This window comes from Anolis sagrei, chromosome 1 (genome assembly GCF_037176765.1).
Source record: "Anolis sagrei isolate rAnoSag1 chromosome 1, rAnoSag1.mat, whole genome shotgun sequence".
NCBI lineage: Eukaryota > Metazoa > Chordata > Lepidosauria > Squamata > Dactyloidae > Anolis > Anolis sagrei.
The window spans coordinates 288,633,087-288,652,790 of record NC_090021.1 but is presented as its reverse complement, the minus strand read 5'-3'; the positions used below and the strand labels follow the sequence as shown (position 1 = coordinate 288,652,790).

Sequence of the window (19,704 nt, the reverse complement as noted above, 5' to 3'; positions counted from 1 at the left end):
GGAAGCTGAACAAGTAGGGAGAATATAGTGACTTCCAAACACTTGCATCCCTGATGCAGCATGAAAAGGAGGGGCCCCTTATTTTTATGATAAATAGTAATTTTATTTCAATCTTCGTGCATCCCAACAAATTGGGTAAAACATTTTTTAAGGTAATGCTAGAAAATAATGCATCAGTGTAGCTTCTTAAAGGATTTATTCTGCCTTAGCTCAGTGCATCCTACAGAAACAAACTAATGAGCCTACCATCTGCAGGCATTCACAATATCATTGCCCATAAATAATTGTGTTACAGCCAGACAATGATGAACTCCTCGGAGGGAGGTCTTATTCCTGAAAGTTAAGATATTGTTTTAAAGTAGAAGTACTCCTTCATAATGAGCATGCTTGTATTGTCTCTAGATATGTAAATCCTGTTTGCCAGAGATTACAATGGTACAAGAGCAATAGCAGCCGCAAGCTATGCTGGGCCATGACTTCCAGAATCACATGGTGCAGGGAATTCTGGGAGCTGTATTCAAACAAAGCTGGAGAGCAGTTGAATGGAGAAGTTTGCTATATGCAAAAGGAACAAAATCTCTTCCAGTCCACTTAAAATTAATGGACAGTATCAAGGACAAAACCTAACATTTTAGTGTGACAAATATAGTGCATTGGTAAACTCTCCAAAAAGTGGATTAGAAGCTTTCATTTTTTATGGAACATACACGGTATCCCTCTATTATTATATCCCCAGAGTGGTTGACAGAAAAGTCTAGGCAGCTTGTTAGGATGTCTTTATTTCAGCATTGCAAATATAGAAGTATACATCTTGTCTGGATTGAAATTGCATAGAAGCAGACTTATTATTCACAAACGGAACAGTGATCCCCAAGGGCAAGATGGCAAGCACTGTCGCCATTATTAGAGGTAAGGGCCGCTTGAAAGCAATTCATGTAAGTACAAAAATGGTGAAGATGCTGAGATCGCTTAGTTTTATCACAGGGTGTATGGTTTCTCTGTGCTATTGCAGAAAGGAATTAAAAGTAAATGGGTGGATCACATCAAGTTGAAAGGTTTTTTTAAAGTTGAAGAGGTGGTGGATTCGTGATGTCCAAAGAAAGCACATTGCTAGAGAAAGGTATAGGGCATAAGAAAGAGGGAAGGCTGGGAGAAAAGAAAATGGCTTGCAGGGATGCTGTGGAAATCAAGTTGTTAGAAGGAAATGCATCAAGGGAAGCCCAAAAATTCAAACTCCATATTATTGTATACATTTTGCTATCAAGCCTCCATTCTAAAATGTGTTTTACAAAAGCAGTCAACTTAGATTACATAGCTATAATATGAAAATATAGGGAAATACTAGCAAGGGCTGTACCTTAAAATAACTTATATTGGAAATGATTTTTATTAATTCGGCATCACTAAGAGAGGCAAGGTAGTGAAGATGAGCTTCAAGAGTGCCCACCACTTGAGTAGTGGTCAGTATCATTTCACCTTCATCCTTAACCAGTATGTGACTGTGATCCTATTTGATTCTTTTGCTGTATTTGGACCTGAGGCAATGCTCTCTAAGTGTGTCAGTGAAGTGGTGGAAGATCTTTACCTCTGCACAGTGACAATGGTACATAAATACGAGTATGCATATTTATACTTTAGACCAAACCATAAAGCAGTCAGAAACATAAATAATCTTAACTTGATGCAATGATTAGAAACCACTTATGAGAGAACAACTGGAACACAAAGGCAAGATTCCCTGTTTTTAGGTTGTAGACCAGTTCATACAAAGTTGGTTCAACAAAGTTTTATAAAACTCTTGATTTCAAAATCTGTCATATCCCTGTCATAAGAGGCCTCCATTACTAATGTTCAGTCCTTAGGATTCCAATGGATTTTGTTTTCAGGGCAATTCTAGAAGGGAAGAAAGTGCTCTAAGGTGGAAAACTAAATCCAAAACTCTGGTTAGCTAATAGTAGTAGAACATGGGAGTGGGATCTCTCCCGTTGGTTCCAAGGTCGGCTGTTTCTCCATCACCAGTAAAAATACGTGTTGCAGTAAGTAGAAAGTTTGGTACTTGAACCATTTAAAACCCCTCTATGCCCAGGACATACTCCTCTTGCTTTTTGCTGTTTCCCCGTTGGCACACTCTTAGCAAAAGTGGTGGATGTTCCATGTTTACAGTGGGAAGAGTGGTGTGAGGGAAGATAAGATTTGCTAGGTGGGAGAACTCACAATAGCATACCTTTCCAAGGACTGTAGAACTGTGTCCTAAATGTACTCAAGAGTGGAGCCAAAATAAAGTTTGGGCCAATGGGCATGTGAGGAAAAAAAATTAAGGTGGCCAAAAGTATATTTTGATGAAGTGAGATGATAATAGAACTCTGTTAGGGATATAAAACACCTGCTTCTATGTGTTTACTGCATGAATAGGAATTCTAAGTTTAGGAGGGAAAATAAAATATTGCAGCAAAACTTGCAAAGCCTTTCACAACTCACTCTCTACTTTGAAAGTATTTGAGAGGTGAATATACAAAATATTCCCAAGCTGCTACTGGCTCTAAGCTCTCCATGAAGCTTCCTGGAATCAAGAATTTTGCATCCATGAAGAATGCCTTACAGTAGGCCTGCATAACTTGGCAGTAGTAAGCGGCTCAAATTAAATAGGCTAAACTTCTTGGGGCCACAGGCAGTTTTTTAGCACCTCACTTTCCAAGTAAAGGTATAATTAACGATTAATTAGGATTATTGTTGCATGCCTTCAAGTTGTTTCCAACTTAGGGCAACCATAAAGTGACCCCATCACTGGCCTCCAGATCTGGGATCTGGCTTCTCTCTCTCTCTCTCTGGGATCTGGAGTCTAGGCCCTCCCTTAGGCTTCCCTTTTGTTCTGCAGGCACAGCAGCAAGGAGCTGAGAGATGGGAGGAAGAAGCCCTGCATGTCAGGAGCAATGGACAGACATTACCATCTGCTCCTTGCATATAGGGCTTCCCCCATCTCACCCCCTCTCTCCATGCTCTCCATCTGGATTCTTTCTCTTCCCCTCAAGGTGCAGTGGAAAGGGGATGGGGAGATGGGAGAAAGCCCTGTGTCCCAGGTCCAAGAAGTCAAGGGTTGTGGTGGTGCTATTATTTTGCTGCTTCACCCCTCTGCGAGCTGCACCAACTCCTTGTGTGGGCTGCATCCAGCCCTTGGGCCACATGTTGTGCAGGCCTGCCTTATAGTGATTTTAAAGGGGGAAAGTATCCTTGAATTACTTATGAAATGCTGTGGCTTTCTATAATGCTGTGTTAAGGAGCTCTGTTAATGTGCTGAAGTAGATAATCATGATTTCTTGGTATCCTTTCATCCATCTACTCTGAAGCTTGACATGCTAATAGTAAGTAGTAGATATCTCCTACACATGATTAGCAGACATTTGTTAATAACACAAATACAATTACCAGCCTTTAAAAAGATGTCAGATGACACCTAAAAAGAATCAAAATGTTTCTTGGTGACCTCGCCTCAAATAATGGCCTTTATCATGTTTCACCATAGAAGAGCTTTGAATATATATATATAATGTTCAGTTTACCAAACAATTAATACAAGAGTGTGAATTACTACTGTTGAACAGTGCTTTTTTAAAAAGACAGAGTTCCTTGTAAGTCTATTAAAAAATCTTGTTCATTTTATGCATTGAAGAGTATTCCCGAGACCTAGATTGTGGTGCAAAGCAACATTCAGTAATGAAAAAAGATTATATCAATTCCATTTTCCTCTTAAAATAAAGACAGTTTACTTTCCTACATTTTAATGCTTTTTCTGAAGAAAACAAATTTTATATGCCTTCCTCAAACTTTGGATCTTCTGGGTTGTTATAGGTTTTTCCGGGCTATATGGCCATATTCTAGAGGCATTTTCTCCTGATGTTCAGGAGAAAATGCCTCTAGAACATGGCCATATAGCCCGGAAAAACCTACAACAACCCAGTGATTCAGGCCATGAAAGCTTTCGACAATACCTTGGATCTTCTGTTGTGAAAATACTGGTCCTTCCTTGTTGCAACCTATAGCTTTCAGTCATTGTATCCAATGCAAACCCATTTTTTACTCACTAAATCAGACTTAATAATTGATCATCTGGAAAGTGCAATACAGACCATTGGGCTATAACAGTAACTCATGTTTTTGCCAATTCTGACCTCTTGTGGTAGGGATAATTTTTCACTGGAGGTGATTGGGTGTGACTGCCTCCATGGACCATTAGCAAGGACCTCATTATATCCTGTAACTGCAAGCAATGGCTTAATAGGTTGGATCAACTTTTATAATTTTGAAATACTTCATTGGGTATTCACAGTGCTGGCAGCCAGAGCAAAACAACATTAATCCGTTTGTTTCTAGAGGGTGGAGAGTGGGAGGAAGAGCTGGAAGGAAAGAAGGGAAGAGACAACAAAAAACAGGCATTTTCATTGCTGTTCTGGACATACTCCCAGAGCGAAGGCCTAACTCTTTGGAAGAGCATCCCCTATTACACAGGTGTGACACTGAGATCGTCAGATAAGGAGAGGCCAGAGTCCCTCTCTCTTGAGGTTTTCTCTGGCTTTGAGAAAAGTGTGCCATCTCTGTGCAGACTGGCACTCCTCAAAACTGTGGTTGACTCTGCTGCCAAAGGTGAAGGCCTATTTGCTTCATAGCAGAGGTCATCATAAGCATAATTCACATTGCCACAGGGAAAATTCTGTAGCTTCACCAGTTCAATCCCAGCAATATCAATATGAGGTGAATGGTTCTGGCTTGGAGATGAAGGTGATGCTCGAGAACTGGGAGAAGAACTGCAGTTCCCATCAAAACCAGAATCTTCCCGTTCTTGTGTTGGATTGAGTTTGGAGCTGGGACTGGGCTGGCAAGTGTTCTCCAAGACCCAGGACCCATATGTTGGATTCCAAAGGTTTTTAGTTTTGTTCTTCAACTTCTGCTTTGGCTGACTTGTGGAATCCAGTTTTGGGTCTATGGTTGACTGAGCCCAAGCCTCACTGCTGGAATCACTGGTGCCAGGCAAGCTCAGTCCTCTGCCTATCCAGTTACCAAGGTTCTCCACTAGCAACTCTTGTGGACATTGCCCATATTTGTTCCCTGAATTATGATCTTCCAGTGTTCGGGGGTTTGTCTGAGGCGTACAGGTAGAGTTCCCCAGGAAAGGAACCATGCCAGTGGAACTATTTGGATGCAATTCAGTGCTTCCTTCATCATCTGGTGTTGGGCTGCATTCAATGGGCAGCTCTGTATTGATCACATCAGGGTCCTGAAAAATAAGCATTTCAGTTCAGTTCCTTCCTCTCTGGAAGCAAATTTGTTTGACTTCCCAAATTCTATCCAATCAAATCTGACATGCAGACATGACTGAGCTATAAGTTACCTACCTATGATTGGAGATGTGACATTGGTGCATATGTGTATGTGGATTAATGTTTCCCTTGTCTGCAATGCTCCAGGAAGAAAACTCCATTCCTTGGACTTAATGATTTCATGGGGCATCCCCTTTAGAAGGCCACATTTATAACTTAACTATGAAGCGCTTGAATAATAATGTTCCTCCTCCTACTGCAAGCTTTACAACTGCTTCTACATTCCTGAGAGCAAAAATAGCACCAAAAGCCTGCTTGCCAACCCTGCTTTTAAAAAGAAAAAAGAATTGTTCCAAGCTGGTGTCATTTTACATTTTTAGCTTACTCAGATCCGGGCACCAACATACCTACAGTAAATACGTAACATGGCATTTTCTTCTGCTACAGAACACACTGACATGAGCATAAGCATAATCTTATTGTAGAATGGAGAAAAATGTTTTTAAGTTCCATTCATTTAATGGCTCCTCTCTATTCACTGAATGCAACCCATTGCATTTTAAAATCCATAACCATGTTGCCTTTTGTGAAAAGAAACCCGTATGGGAAGGACATCAGTCCCAGTACACTCAGGCTGATGACAAGCTTTTTTGCACTGATTGGTGCTGTGTGATTTCCATTCGGCTGCCAACTCTACATTCTGAATTTCATAGGGTTTGCTTAGGCAAGAAATACTCCTCTCATCTCTCTTGCTTTTTCACCTCTCTTTGTGGGTCTTGGGGAATCTGATACTTTGCCCCAAACTGTACTTTGTCTTCATTTTCCTGATGATGAGGGGAGCTGATTTTTTTTCTTGGACTACAGTTACTTGGGAGCCCTGGTGGCACAGAGGGTTAAACCGCTGAGCTTCTGAACTTGCTGACTGAAAGGTCAGTGGTTCAAATCCAGGGAGCAGGGTGAGCTCACATTATTAGCCTCAGCTTCTGCCAATCTAGCAATTTGAAACCATGCAAATGTTAGTAGATCAATAGATACTGATTTGGCAGGAAGGTAATGGTGCTCCATGCAGTCATGCCAGCCACATGACTTTGGAGGTGTCTATGGACAACCCTGGATCTTCGGCTTAGAAATGGAGATGAGCACCAACCCCCAGAGTCAGACATGACTAGACTTAATGTCAAGGAGAAACCTCTACCTTTTACTGTTACTTGTGTCATTGAGTGCTGAGAGAAAGCTTCCTGACTTTTCTGTAGAAGTTCCTTGAGCACAAATGCCTCGAAGAAAAAGGGGTAAATAGCTTGCTCCTATGGTTTAGCAGATCATTCATGATGCAGATGGAGTTTTTGGATGCCCACCACTGCGTGAAGCACTCCTGTATTTTGATAAGAATGTATCTTACCTGTGTGCAGTACTTTATTCTTTCCAGAATGGTAGAGAAATTGGGCCGGTATTCAGGGCTGTGCTGCCAACACTGTGTCATAATCCGATAACTTGTAGGAAAAATAAATTAAAAAATCTATCAGTATCAAAAGTTGAGGATTTGAAAATCTCTTAATTACATTTTCCTTCTTTTGAGCAGTTGAGTTCTGAGCTCTGGTTTTTGAGCTTTAACCAAGATATGTCTAGGGACCATTTCACACTACCCAGTTCTTGCACTGTGATTCTACTTGAATTGTCCTATGTTGACCTGGAATTTCCAGTCTAAGGAGAGGTACTTAAATTTCTCAGCCAGAATGTTCTAGTTTCTCACCAAGCTATATGGCCATAACTGCAGCCATAGCAGTTAAGTGGAATCACAGCACGAAAAACTATATAACACAGATGTGCTTAATGACAAGGTCCTAACCTGGATTTGGAAGTTTGCCAGCCAGTACCAGATAGGATTAAAGTCCCTACCAAAAATGTTTGCAACTTTTATGTGCTTTTGGACCTGTCACTCAAATCTGTCACTCCAAATGACAGTCCTATCAATTTTGGGCCAGGTGCCAGCTGTGACACTCCTTAGAGATGGAGAATCTAAAAATGTTAATACTAGTAGCCTCAAAGTTGGATTTTGCAATGCACTGAATATTGATCTAGAGGGAGAGGTGGGTAGAAATGATGATGATGGCTGGAATCCTATTGGGCAGCTAAGAGTGTGCAAAAGAGGTTTATTCACTCATGATGGTTTCATATTTATAATCTCTATGTTGCCCCTAAATTAGGGTCTAATGTAAGGACTATGAAAGTCCTCCAATCTCCACTTGCCAGGGAGGAAATGTTGTAGTTGACAGGGATCTGTTCTCCTGTCAAATGGGAACCAATTGATGGTCTAATGCTCCCTTATCCAAGATATCCCTGTCATAAGGGAAAATGGAAACAGGTCCTCCTTCTGCCTGTCACACCAGAGATCACTCATGGATGTAGTGAGACCATTAGTTGCTTCCTGATCAACTGCGGAACAGACTCTTGTCAATCACGGTGGCTGCTTCTCAATACATGCAGACTAGGAGTATTGAGTTACTATTGCTATATACATAAATCTCCAATAAGATTCTGCCTCTTAGTCTGGAGGTAAAAATGGTGGAAGTCCACTTATAGTCAGCAAATTGCCAGTTAAATGAAAAGTGGACAATTTTAATTTTTTTTAAAATAGGAGCTGAAAAAAACCTAGAACTTGAAACCTACTAAGACAGCCTTCATTCCACTCCCAAGTGTCATTTAAATCAAGAATGCTATTAAGAGAAAGAGGGGGCTGTTTTTTTCTATGGAAACTGACACAATACAGTTTCTGCAACATGTGTAGGTGGTGAATTCCAACATTTGTCAATCACCAGATTTTTAAAAAAAATCTCAGTGTACACAGTCATGTACTATCTGAAGTCACCACAATGTTTTTCTCATTGATGGGAGCTGTTGCGTCTATAAATACTTCAGGACCTCCCACTGTCAACACAGAAGAAGAATGAAACTGTACTTACACAGGCCCTGGGCAGTTCTTTGGGGGATCCATTCGTCCACCACTGGTGACAAATTCTAGTACTTCCTGGTTGGTTTTGCAAGGATAAGGCATGTAGCCCAAGGAGAAGATCTCCCACAGCAACACTCCAAAGGACCTAGCAGAGAAACAGTGAATGCAGCTCATGGGTTTTGGTTGACACCACAATAGTTTTATGTAGCACATGCAAGTATATTGCTCACTCCTTTGATTTTGTGGTCAACATTAATATGTTGGTTTGATCTTGTTGTTCTTGTTGTTGTCCTTCAAGTCATTTTCAAACTTAGTGACCTTAAGGCAACTCCATAATAGGTTTTTCTTGGCAGGAAAGGTTTGTCATTACCTTTCACTGAGGTTGAGAAAGTGTGACTTGTTCAAGGTCACCCAGTGGATTTTATATTCAAATAGGGATTCAACCCTGGGCTCAAAAGTCACCATCCAGGGCTCAAACCTTTACTCCATGTTGGTTCTTGTCTGATCTTTACTGTCCCGAACGCTCTTTATAGCTTCTTCTCTCCCCCCCCCCCCTACTTTGTTAGTGGAATCCAGAAACACACAGACGAGGGTGAAAGCACCATTTTAAAAAAGAAAGGCAATGCCCAAATTTCTCAATACTCAGATCGATGAAGTGACTGGAGCAATGATCCAATGAAGACAAGTGACATTATTGGTGGGATCTAATTTATGCATTGGTCTTCAGAGTGCTATTGAAGGAGTCATCTGAACTTTCAGGCCAGGGTCTTGAAAAAGATGCTGGTTAGACACAGTTTCCTCAGCAACAACCTTGCACTTCCAAGCAAATTTGGCATTGTTTTGAAATTCAGTGGATTTGCTTCAAAATACATTGGAAGCTGCTCGATTTCAAGTCAAACCACAGGCCAATTTATCTCAACCTGCTGCCTTTCAGATATATATATATTTAAAATTACAATTCCCATCAGCCCCAACCACCATGACCCACAGTCTACAATGGAGGGAGTTGCAGTTAGAAAGTCACCAGGTTCGAAAAGATTGCTACAGGACTTGTCTGCATTGACTGACTGTCTCCAGAAAAGATATCTAGCTGGGGATATCAAAGATTAAACTTGGGAAATTTTACATACAAAGCATATATCCTACCATTGAGCTGTGGCTGTCTTCAAACATGAAAAGAATCAAGGGCAAGAACTCCCCCTCCCAAAGGTAACTGCTACAATGATTCTTGCCAGCAGGCATATATATTACTAGCTGTCCCCTGCCACGCATCGCTGTGGCCCAGTCTGTGTATATGTATTTTGTGTATGTATATATTTGTGTGTATGTGTTTTGGTGTGTGTATATATATGTGTGTGTGTGTGTGTATGTGTGTATATATTTGTGTATTTCTGTGTTTATATGTGAATATGTGTGTGCTTGTGTTTATGCATATATGTGTGTATATATATGTGTATGTATGTGTATATGTGTGTGTATGTGTATATATGTGTGTGCTTGTGTAAATATATGTGTGTATCTGTATGTATGTATGCATGTGCATATGTATATGAATGTAAGCGTATATGTATATATGGTTTATTTTGGGGGGATTTTAAAGTCTGGTCTGCTGGGTTTTTTTGTGTGTTTTTAGTGGTGGTGGTCACTTTTTGGCCTGATAGGTTTATTGTGTCCAAATTTGGTGTCAATTTGCCCTGTGGTTTTTGTGTTATGTTAATTCCACTAACGAACATTACATTTTTATTTATATAGATTTTTATCCTGGGGATCCAAGCACTGTAACTAGGGTTGCTGTATATATTTGTGTTAAAAGCCACCCTCGTGTTTAAGTCAAGGACAAGTTTTGGAGCCAAAGTTATAGATTTTAATATGACCTATTACATTGCCCTCATATTCTGCTGCTTGCTATCAAAAATACCTGTAGACTGTGGTAGAGGAGAGTGGATGAGCTATCTGGCAGCCTGTGCATGCACCCAAAGAATGCTGGGACACAGAACTCACGTATACACCGGCCATAGTTTTCCATCTTACTTTATACACATATATGGGAGTACGTCTTACTCAACTCGGTGCGAACACTCCCAAGCAATTTTAAACATGCCTGTGTGGTGAAAGGCACTTACCAAGTGTCAGTCTTGGAAGTGAAGATGCCTTCCAGGAATGCCTCTGGGGGCATCCACTTGACGGGAAGCATGGCTCGCCCTCCTTTGCGATAGTAGCTTGCCCTAGCAAGGCCAGAGGGAAAGGAGAGTTAAGGCCAGAAAATAGTAGGCAGGCATTAAGAAAGAAAGGAAAGGACAACTTCCAGAATGTTTACCAGAAATGTAATTAACAGAAACAGAAGGAGAAAAACAGAAACTTCCTTCAGACCACACCTTTTGTCTTTTTCACTTTTTGTTGTGTTATAACCTTGAACTGAAATTGATTCAGTTGGGATTGTTACTATTTTATACTCAACACCGAGAAATAATAAAATAAATTTCCTGGATCACAAATCTTAAACAAAGTGCTATTTTTTGGGTGCACAACTACCTCCCCTCCCTGAGTTATTAGTTGGTAGAAAAGGCTTTGGGAGCTGATTTATCTGTTAATCTTCTTGGGCAAATTTCCTATGAGCTTTGTGCATCTGACCCCTGCATCCTTTGCCCATTCATCTCGACAAAAACACTCCAGTTCTGTCAGGTTAAATCAATGGTTCCCAACCTTTGGTCCTCCATGTGTTTTGGACTTCAACTTCCAGAAATCCTTTGTCATTTTGCCAGCTGTTAGGAATTGTGGAAGTTGATTTCCAAAACACATGGAGGACCAAAGGTTGGGAACCACTGGGTTAAATGAAGACCCTTGGGGAATAGAAGGCTTCCACATCTTTCCAAGGACACTCAAATGGGCTGAGATTTGGGATTTGTCCAGGAACATTTTAAGACACCCAGGGTCTGATTTTAAGCCACTTCAGGTTGACTAGCATATCACTTGGCTAAGTGTTCAAGGACATTGTCCTGCTTGAAGGTGAAACTCCACCTAGTCCCATGTCCTTTGCTGACTGAAACAAGTTTCACTCTAGAACTGCCCTGAATGTGGCTCCATCCATTGGATCCTGAACACTCTTCTAGTCCCTGTAAAGGAAAAGCATCCCACAACATGCTTCACTGGGGGACAAATATCTTCAGAGTGATTACTGATGCTGGCTTTGCATTACATATAATGCTTAGCATCATAGCTGGAAACTTCATAGAATCATATGATCATAGAATTATAGAGTTGGAAGAGACCTGGTGGGCCATCCAGCCCAATCCCCTGCCAAGAAGCAGGAAAATCACATCCAAAGCAGCCCTGGAGCACCCCCGGAGCACTGTTCTCCAGACCCTTGATTATTTTCATCTCCCTCCTCTGGACACATTCCAGCTTGTCAACCTCTCCCTTCAATTGTGGTGCCCAGAACTGGACACAGTATTCCAGGTGTGGTCTAACCAAGGCAGAATAGAGGGGTAGCATGACTTCCCTGGATCTAGAAACTATACTCCGATTGGTCTAGACACTATACTCTAGATCTAGACACTATACTGCTATACTTCCATTCTCATCTGACCAGAAAGCCTATTGCCACTCACATATGTGCCTTTTTGCAAACTTCAAATAGGGCTTGGTAGCAGCTTGTTTCAGCAATTGCTTTCTTTTCACCATTCTTCCATAACACTAAGCTTTGTGGCGAATCCAGATGATAGTTGTCCCATGAACACCCATCTCAAACTACTACAGAACCCCTTGTTTGCCTCTGCGAGTACTTCCTTCTTTAATCAATCACTGAGTTTTGGTGGGTGATCTTTTCTATGGAGAACCACAGTTTGCATTTTGTAATAATGGATTTAATGATGTGCCAGAAATTAAGCATATATATATATATATCCCAAAACTGAGGGGTGCTTCTGTGGAATTTTATTCCAGAGTTGTTTTATGATAGTGCTCATTTAGATAGGTTCTCTAACAAAATTGTGAAGCCTTCCAGAAACAGTTGTCTTTAATCTGGGATCATATTGGACTGAAATTGGACTCCATTCAACTGCATCTGTGACTTTTGAAGGTAAGGGGTTGCACACCAGAGCTCATTTAGGTGTGTCACAACAAAAAGGGTGAATAACTATGTAACTTTAAGTGCCTGTTTGTTTCTGTTCACATATTTTATGTTCTGAAATAAAATTATTTAGCACCTTCATAGTATTGAGTATCAATACTATTTGGTCACATCCCGCCTCGACTACTGCAACGCTCTCTACGTGGGGCTGCCCTTGAAGACGGCCCGGAAGCTTCAGCTAGTTCAGCGCGCGGCAGCCATGTTGTTAACGGGGGCTGGACGCAGAGTGCATACAACGCCTCTGCTGTCCCAGCTCCACTGGCTGCCGATTTGCTACCGGGCCCAATTTAAGGTGCTGGTGTTATCCTACAAAGCCCTAAACGGTTCCGGCCCAAAATACCTTGCAGACCGCATCTCGGCCTACGAGCCCACGAGGGCCTTGAGATCATCCGGGGAGGCCCTTCTCTCGGTCCCGCCTGCCTCACAGGCACGTCTGGCGGGGACGAGGGAGCGGGCCTTCTCGGTGGTGGCCCCCCGGCTGTGGAACACTCTCCCTGCTGAAGTTAGACAGGCGCCCTCCTTGATGGCCTTTCGTAGGGGCCTAAAAACATGGCTCTTTGAACAGGCCTTCAATTGAGTGTAGTTAAATTGACAATGGAATGAACTAGGACTACGAATTTCGGCTATGACCCCAGGACTTGACGAAGCGGATTTTTAGTATAAGTGTATGTTATGTTGTATCCGTCTGGTTTGTATTGTCTTTATTTACTGTACATTGTCTTCTTGTTGTTGTTGTTCACCGCCCCGAGTCGCCTCCGGGCTGAGAGGGGCGGTCAATAAATGCAAGTAATAAATAATAAGTGGTAACAATATGTAGTCAAATCCAAGTTTAGAATTGGCAAAGGTAGTTAAAATGTATCAAAGGAGTCGAAAAGCATATATTGAAGGATAGAGGAGGAAAAAAGCCAGCAAAAGTCTTCACTTGGGTTCTTATTCAGTGCTTCTAAGCCATGCGCTAAATTCCATACAAAGAAATGAGAGCTTTTCATTCAGTTTTCCATTCTACTAGACATTGCTATGATAGCTTACCTATAGATATCTCGAGCCATTCCAAAGTCACCAATTTTAGCTACTCGTCCAGGCGCCGTGCAAGTCAGAAGACAATTTCTTGCAGCTATGTCCCTTAAAAAAACAAAAACAAAACAAAACCCCATGGATATAAGATGAAAGCTAGTAATTTTGACTCTCAAGTGAGTACCTTCAACTTATAGAAATTCTCCAAGCATGAAAGCTGTCATCTATTAGTTCTGAAAGGACAGACCGTTCTGAATGCTAATTAGTTTAAATTTTATCATTCAAGTAGCATATATCATTAATGGATTCTGTGCCATAACATCACCAACTGCTAAATATTATCTAGAGCACAATATGAATTTATTTTTGAAAGCTACACCACTCCAGAGAGTCTCCAGATTCATTTATACTGCAGAATTAATGCAGTTTGACATTACTTTAACTTCTATGGCATCCTGGGAGTTGCAGAGGAAGACAAAGACTCCTTTGATTCCATAACATTAAGCCATGGCAGTTAAAGTGGGGTCAAACTGCATGAATTATACAATGTAGATTCACTCCCTGACTCTGAATATTTTTTTCCCTGCAAGGTGACAGAGTGATGCTTGTATTCTCTGGCAGCCTGCAGCTATACAGAGCTATATGGAGTCACGCAAGAGGTAGTTCCCAAGATATTGTGGGTATATAAAGAGAGAACCAGTTAATGTCCAAATCCCAACTTAAAAAAGTTATTTGCCCACAGGCAGCGGCAGCACCCAGATCACCCCTGGGAGAGAATTCCACAGCCATTGAGAAAACTTTTGTTTTATGTCCTCATCAAATATGTCTGTAGTGGTGATAGGACACACAGAAAGCTTTCCCCATAAGACATACAAACGTTAACACTTTTGTATGGAAAAATATGATATTCTGGATATAAGCCTTTATGAGACTTTATACGTCAAAACGAACCCTCTGAATTGTGTCTAGATTCATACAGGTTTTATAAAGAGGTAAAAGAAAAAGGGAATCTCCATTTTAGTGGTCACAGTGTATGAAATGATAACATGGCATATATTCTGTCACTAATCTCTACTAGAGTCGAACCACTAAATCAATTTTATTTACCTAGATCACAAATGAGGAAAGTATGGCTATGGGGAAAAAGCTGGGAAAAGCTGGCCCCTGGGTCTCGCACTAGTCGTCCACAGATTAACAACTGATTGGATAGGTCTACTTTAGACAAGATTAACCAAAACCAAAAATATTTATTTTTTATTTATTTATTTATTTATTTATTTATTTATTTATTATTTACAGTATTTGTACACTGCTTTTCTCACCCCTAAGGGGACTCAAAGCGGTTTATATGCAAGTAAATTCAATGCCAGTACAAACAATTACATTTATAAACTACAATTAAACATAAATCAAATTAAAAATACATCCATAAGCAATAAAACAATAATTAAAACAATAAAACTATTATTATTATTATTATTATTAGTAGTAGTAGTAGTAGCAGCAGCAGCATTGATTTATATCTCACCTTTCCTTCAATATTGGGGCACAAGAACCAGAAACTTTTTTATTAACAGCAAGGCATTGGTTATTATATGTTTTTAATGGTTTTTGTATTGATTTTATAATGTTGTTTTAAATGTTTTAATTGTATATTGTGGATTGTTATGGCATTGAATGGTTGCCAATTTGTAAGCCATCTTGAGTTGCCTTCAGGCTTGAGAAAGGTGGGATAGAAACATCATAAATAAACAAAGCAATACAAATAATTATTTTATTTGTATTGTTTTAAATATGTTGCTATTTGTATAGTGATAAGGATTTTTTTCCCTAAATCAATATTTTTAAATTAGTATTTTCCAGTTTGTGGTCTGTGTGCCTATAGATGAAATTGTGCAAGAAACAGTAATGCATATTTTTCTTTTCAATTGTACACCCCAAAAGGCAAGTAATGAAACACGTAACTGAGGGTGGGGGAATCTACAAAATGCATACACCAAGGAAAGACTATATTAATATGATTTGGAACTTGGATTGAGTTCCAATAGAAAAAGGCCCTATCATGTTTTTACATCCTCATCTATGGCTACAAGTAATGGAAAAAGAAAATGTCTTATGGTGCAACACTACCATCCTGTGGACAAGTAGAAGAACTTCAGATAGAAATCTACAGTTCTCAAGCAGTCTCTCTTTCCAGATCAGATGTTTACATCACTGCTTTATTCTGTTGCATGCCCCCCTCACATTTCAAAGATCAAAACTAGAACAAGCAGCCTTGGAATGTGGTCAAGAAGGATTAATTTATTTATGCAATGTCTATTATAAGAACATGAGCCTTCAATTACCATACTTGCAGCAAAATCAAAATCAAAACAAGTTTCTATTTAAAGATGGAACAATTCAAACCTGTCTTTGGAAATATAAACCATTTAGGGGTCATTCATTTATGATTTTCTGCAGATGAAAAATCCCCCAAAGGAAATGTTATATGGAGGTGTCTTTTTTTTACCTATGAATGAAATGATTCTCCTCAAGATACTTGCAACCACAAGCGATATCCCTTGCTATGTCAAGCAAGTCCTGCATTGTCAAAGTAGATGGCTGATTCTGCATGAGATGCCAATAAGAAAGAAGAAAACAAAGATCATAAACCTAGAACAATGGGGGAAAACCAGAACTTAAAAAGTAAGTAAAATGGGAAAGAAACACAAGTAGGCAGCAAAAGAGCAAAGGAAACAATTATCTACAGGAGGTAGCCATAAAGATTTGTCTTCCAAGGCCAAAATCCCATTTTTTCCCATCCTCAAATCAATCTGCTAGCTATCTGTGAAAGCATGTAAGTATATGAGCATGTATGTACCTTAAAGGCTCCTACGTGGCTAGATGGATATGGACCAAACTTAGTACACACAACCTTCATTAGAATCAGTGGAATGGACTCTCAAAAGATTTCAGAGTAATTAGTATGCAGAGTTATGGATTGATAATCTAGAGTTGGGGATCCATCACTGCTCTGCATTCAATAATAATATACAGTTTTACAAAAAGATTATGTAAATGCCTCCTTCCACTGCACCTTTACAGCCATAGTTATGTGACCCCTGAGCTTATGCGGGGAGGCTAATTTAACTAATTTACGACACCATAAAACCTTCCAGCAGCGTACGTAAGAATGAAGAAGTACTCCATCAAGGATTTGATGTCACAAGTGGACGGTGAAGCAGCAGCTCCCCCTGTGGCCAGAACTGAACATACCCTTGTGTAGCTGGAAAGCTGGAAATGGCCTCTGTGTCTGTCTATATATGTTGTATGTCTAATGGCATCGAATGTTTGCCATGTAATATTCTTGGCAGCTTTTAAGAAATACCTTAAAACCTGGCTCTTCTAATGTGCCTTTGGCAAATGAATATATATTCTACTCATAGTCTGTTCCTACTACAGCTCTGTCCTCATGATGCACTTCCCCCCTATTGAAGGTTTACCCCACTCTTTGGCCTTTTTTGAGCCCCCCCCCACAGAAACACACTCTCTCTTAGAAACATATTCTACTTATCTCATGCAGGGTTTTATCAATTTCTATCCATTTTTTTCCCAGTACATTTGGCCTGCCCACTGTGTCCCATTTTTATTTCATGTCATTTTGGAACTGTTTGTTTTATTTCATTATGTTATGTATTTATTTTGATGGTATTTTGCTTCTCTGTATTTTATTTTGCTGTATTTGTTTGTTATTTGTTGTAATTTTGGGCTTGGCCTAATGTTAGCTGCCCCAAGTCCCCTTTGGAGAGATGGTGGCGGGGTATAAATAAATTTATTTATTTATTATTAAATTCCCATATTTGAAAATGCTAAAGTGGAATGTTGATGGTTTAATCACCATCATGAACTGGGAACTTTACAACCTCACCCAGTGGCTTCTTGTAGATAGTGAAGAGAATAATAATAATAATAATAATAATAATAATAATAATAATAAATGTATTTATAGGTTGCCCTATCTCCCCAGGAGGACTCATGTGGATAAGATGGTGCCATGTGGCACCCCTCAGCTTTATAGCCAGGGAGCTGAACAGGATTTTTTTTCCAATGCTACTCTTTGGACCTAGATAGGAATGGATTCACTATAAAAAGTGTCTTCTACCCTCATCATACAGAGCTTGTCGAATAAGATACCATGATTAACAGTATCAAGAGTCATTGAGGGATCAAGTTCAACAGGGTAGCATATCCCTGACTTTCCTCCAGAGCAACTAAGATAATTTGGAAATTTGGGAACTGAGGATGAATTGAATAAATGCATGTGTCATTTGCACCATCAATGACACAATGTATCATGAACAAAAAAAATCCACTGGAGCATGCCAATCCCCCATTTGCTTTCCTGCATTTGATGGAATTTTTCCCTCCCCAAAGGCCTTAATCAAGTAGGACTGTGTTCTTGCCTCCTCTCACTCTTATCTTGTTCACATTCATACTCTAAGCACTGAAATTATCACTGGTGTGCTATGCTCTCAACTTTGTGACTCATTCTCCAGGTTTTAAAGACAAAAGGTAGTGATTTTGATTCAAGGAAGTCTTCTATCAATGGAAAAGTATGTAGTATATTTATTTGGTGGTTACTTATGTTTGCTGGTTACTTATCATTTTGTTTAATTTAATTAAATGCATTGCTTATAGTTTACACTGAGCCTTTATACACTGGCTGAGATCCTGTGCAACACCAGAGGAGCATCATGTGCACCTAAAGGAAGGAATCCACCTGGTGCCACGGGGAGGAAGGCACCACTGTGTCCCCAAGCTGAACTGCCTTTAAGCTGCTTATTTTGCTATGGATGAATAGAGAATCACTTCCGTAAAGGCATAACTCCTTATACAACTGTGTAAAGAGTATATCTGCCTGAATAATCAAACGTTAAACCAATGTAATGCCCCAACAGAATTCCAGTCTATAAGTTAGTTGTCCAACAGAACTTGAGTCTAGTCTTCTGAATATCAAGCATATACATTTTTTTCTCTTTTCTTATAATCCTCCCTTCACATATTATAATCCTCTCTTTGCTTATTAAAAGAATGAATAACTACATTATACAGGCTCCTTCATGTGAAATTAATCAGCATAACAATAAACCCCTTGTCAACATGTTAGTAGACATCAGAACAGGGAAGCAGATGGAAACAAGGGTTGACTCACCACCCGAGGCCGGTTCTGCCGAAGGAAGCTTTTCATATCCCCACCAGTCATAAGCTCCAAAAGAATGAAGCGAGGCAAGGTTTGGAGGCTAACTCCAATGCATTGTACAATATTCTGGTGATTGAACTTGCTGGAGATTGTACATCACACCGTGGCATGGTAAAGAAGGAAAATCAGAATTATTGTTAGATACTGGCCAAGATCTGTGACTTCATCTGCTTAATTAAAGCCCCTTCCACACAGCTGAATAAAATCCCACATTATCTACTTTTCACTGAAATATATGGTAGTGTGGACTCAGATAAACCTTTTCAAAGCAGATATTGTGGAATTTTTTGCCTTGATATCCTGGATTATATGGCTGTGTGGAAGGGCCCTAAGCCACACCATCTTTCAATATGAGCCAAGTCTAGAGCTTTTAGACCTGAGTGTTGCTACTGAAAATGGGTCCAAAGCCCCTTTGTTGTTGTATCCCTTCCATTTATTTCTGATCTATGTCAATTTATTTCTGAGCCATTAATTTAAGTGGGTGTTTTGAGCGTGCTAGGCTCTCATTACCACTCTCTTATCAGAATCCTAAAGCCATGACCAATAACATCCTTTTTGAAAGCTGTCTTGCTTCTTAACTAGGACCTGGGAGGAGAAACAGATTAACCAAGGGTACAGTTTAACCTATGAGTTAGATTGCTAAATTATCCTTTAAACAAAGAAGAAAAGAAAACTTGTAGGGAGTTACTTAACCCCAGATACAGCATGTCACTGAATGTGGAGCACATGATGTTACTTTAACTTCCCAAGAGATCATCACTTTTATCTATCAGCACAGAAGCAGGGAAGAATTTTGCAACATTTACATTTTTAACAAGTCTCTTATGCAATAAGCTTTTGTGTGGGCAGAGCTAATGGACCCTTGTTCACAATAATACATGTTACAAATAATGTGTTAATCTTTAAGATGATATCAGTATATTCATTGCATCAGAATACTTCCAACTTAATGTTTTGCCCAGGAGTGTTCTTTTTTTTTAAAACAATTTAAGCGAGCAGATGTCACTTCCTAATCACTTCTTGTTTCAAAAATGGCTTCTCCTGCGCATGAATTGGCCCT

At 39.9% G+C, this 19,704-nt stretch overlaps 1 protein-coding gene across 2 annotated transcripts in view; it reads right to left on the bottom strand.

The window, feature by feature from the left end:
- Positions 1-763: 763 nt before the first annotated feature.
- The window catches only part of LTK (leukocyte receptor tyrosine kinase), a 139,960-nt gene continuing 121,019 nt past the window's right edge, over positions 764-19,704 (bottom strand). For both annotated transcript variants that reach the window (XM_060760745.2, XM_060760753.2), the window contains exons 23-29: positions 18,597-18,726; positions 15,915-16,012; positions 13,421-13,513; positions 10,386-10,487; positions 8,273-8,407; positions 6,712-6,802; positions 764-5,269 (exon numbers count right to left, since the gene is read on the bottom strand). In XM_060760745.2, the coding sequence (XP_060616728.2) occupies positions 4,496-5,269; positions 6,712-6,802; positions 8,273-8,407; positions 10,386-10,487; positions 13,421-13,513; positions 15,915-16,012; positions 18,597-18,726 (1,423 nt within the window). In that variant the 3' untranslated portion in view covers positions 764-4,495. The remainder of the gene's footprint in view (positions 5,270-6,711; positions 6,803-8,272; positions 8,408-10,385; positions 10,488-13,420; positions 13,514-15,914; positions 16,013-18,596; positions 18,727-19,704) is intronic.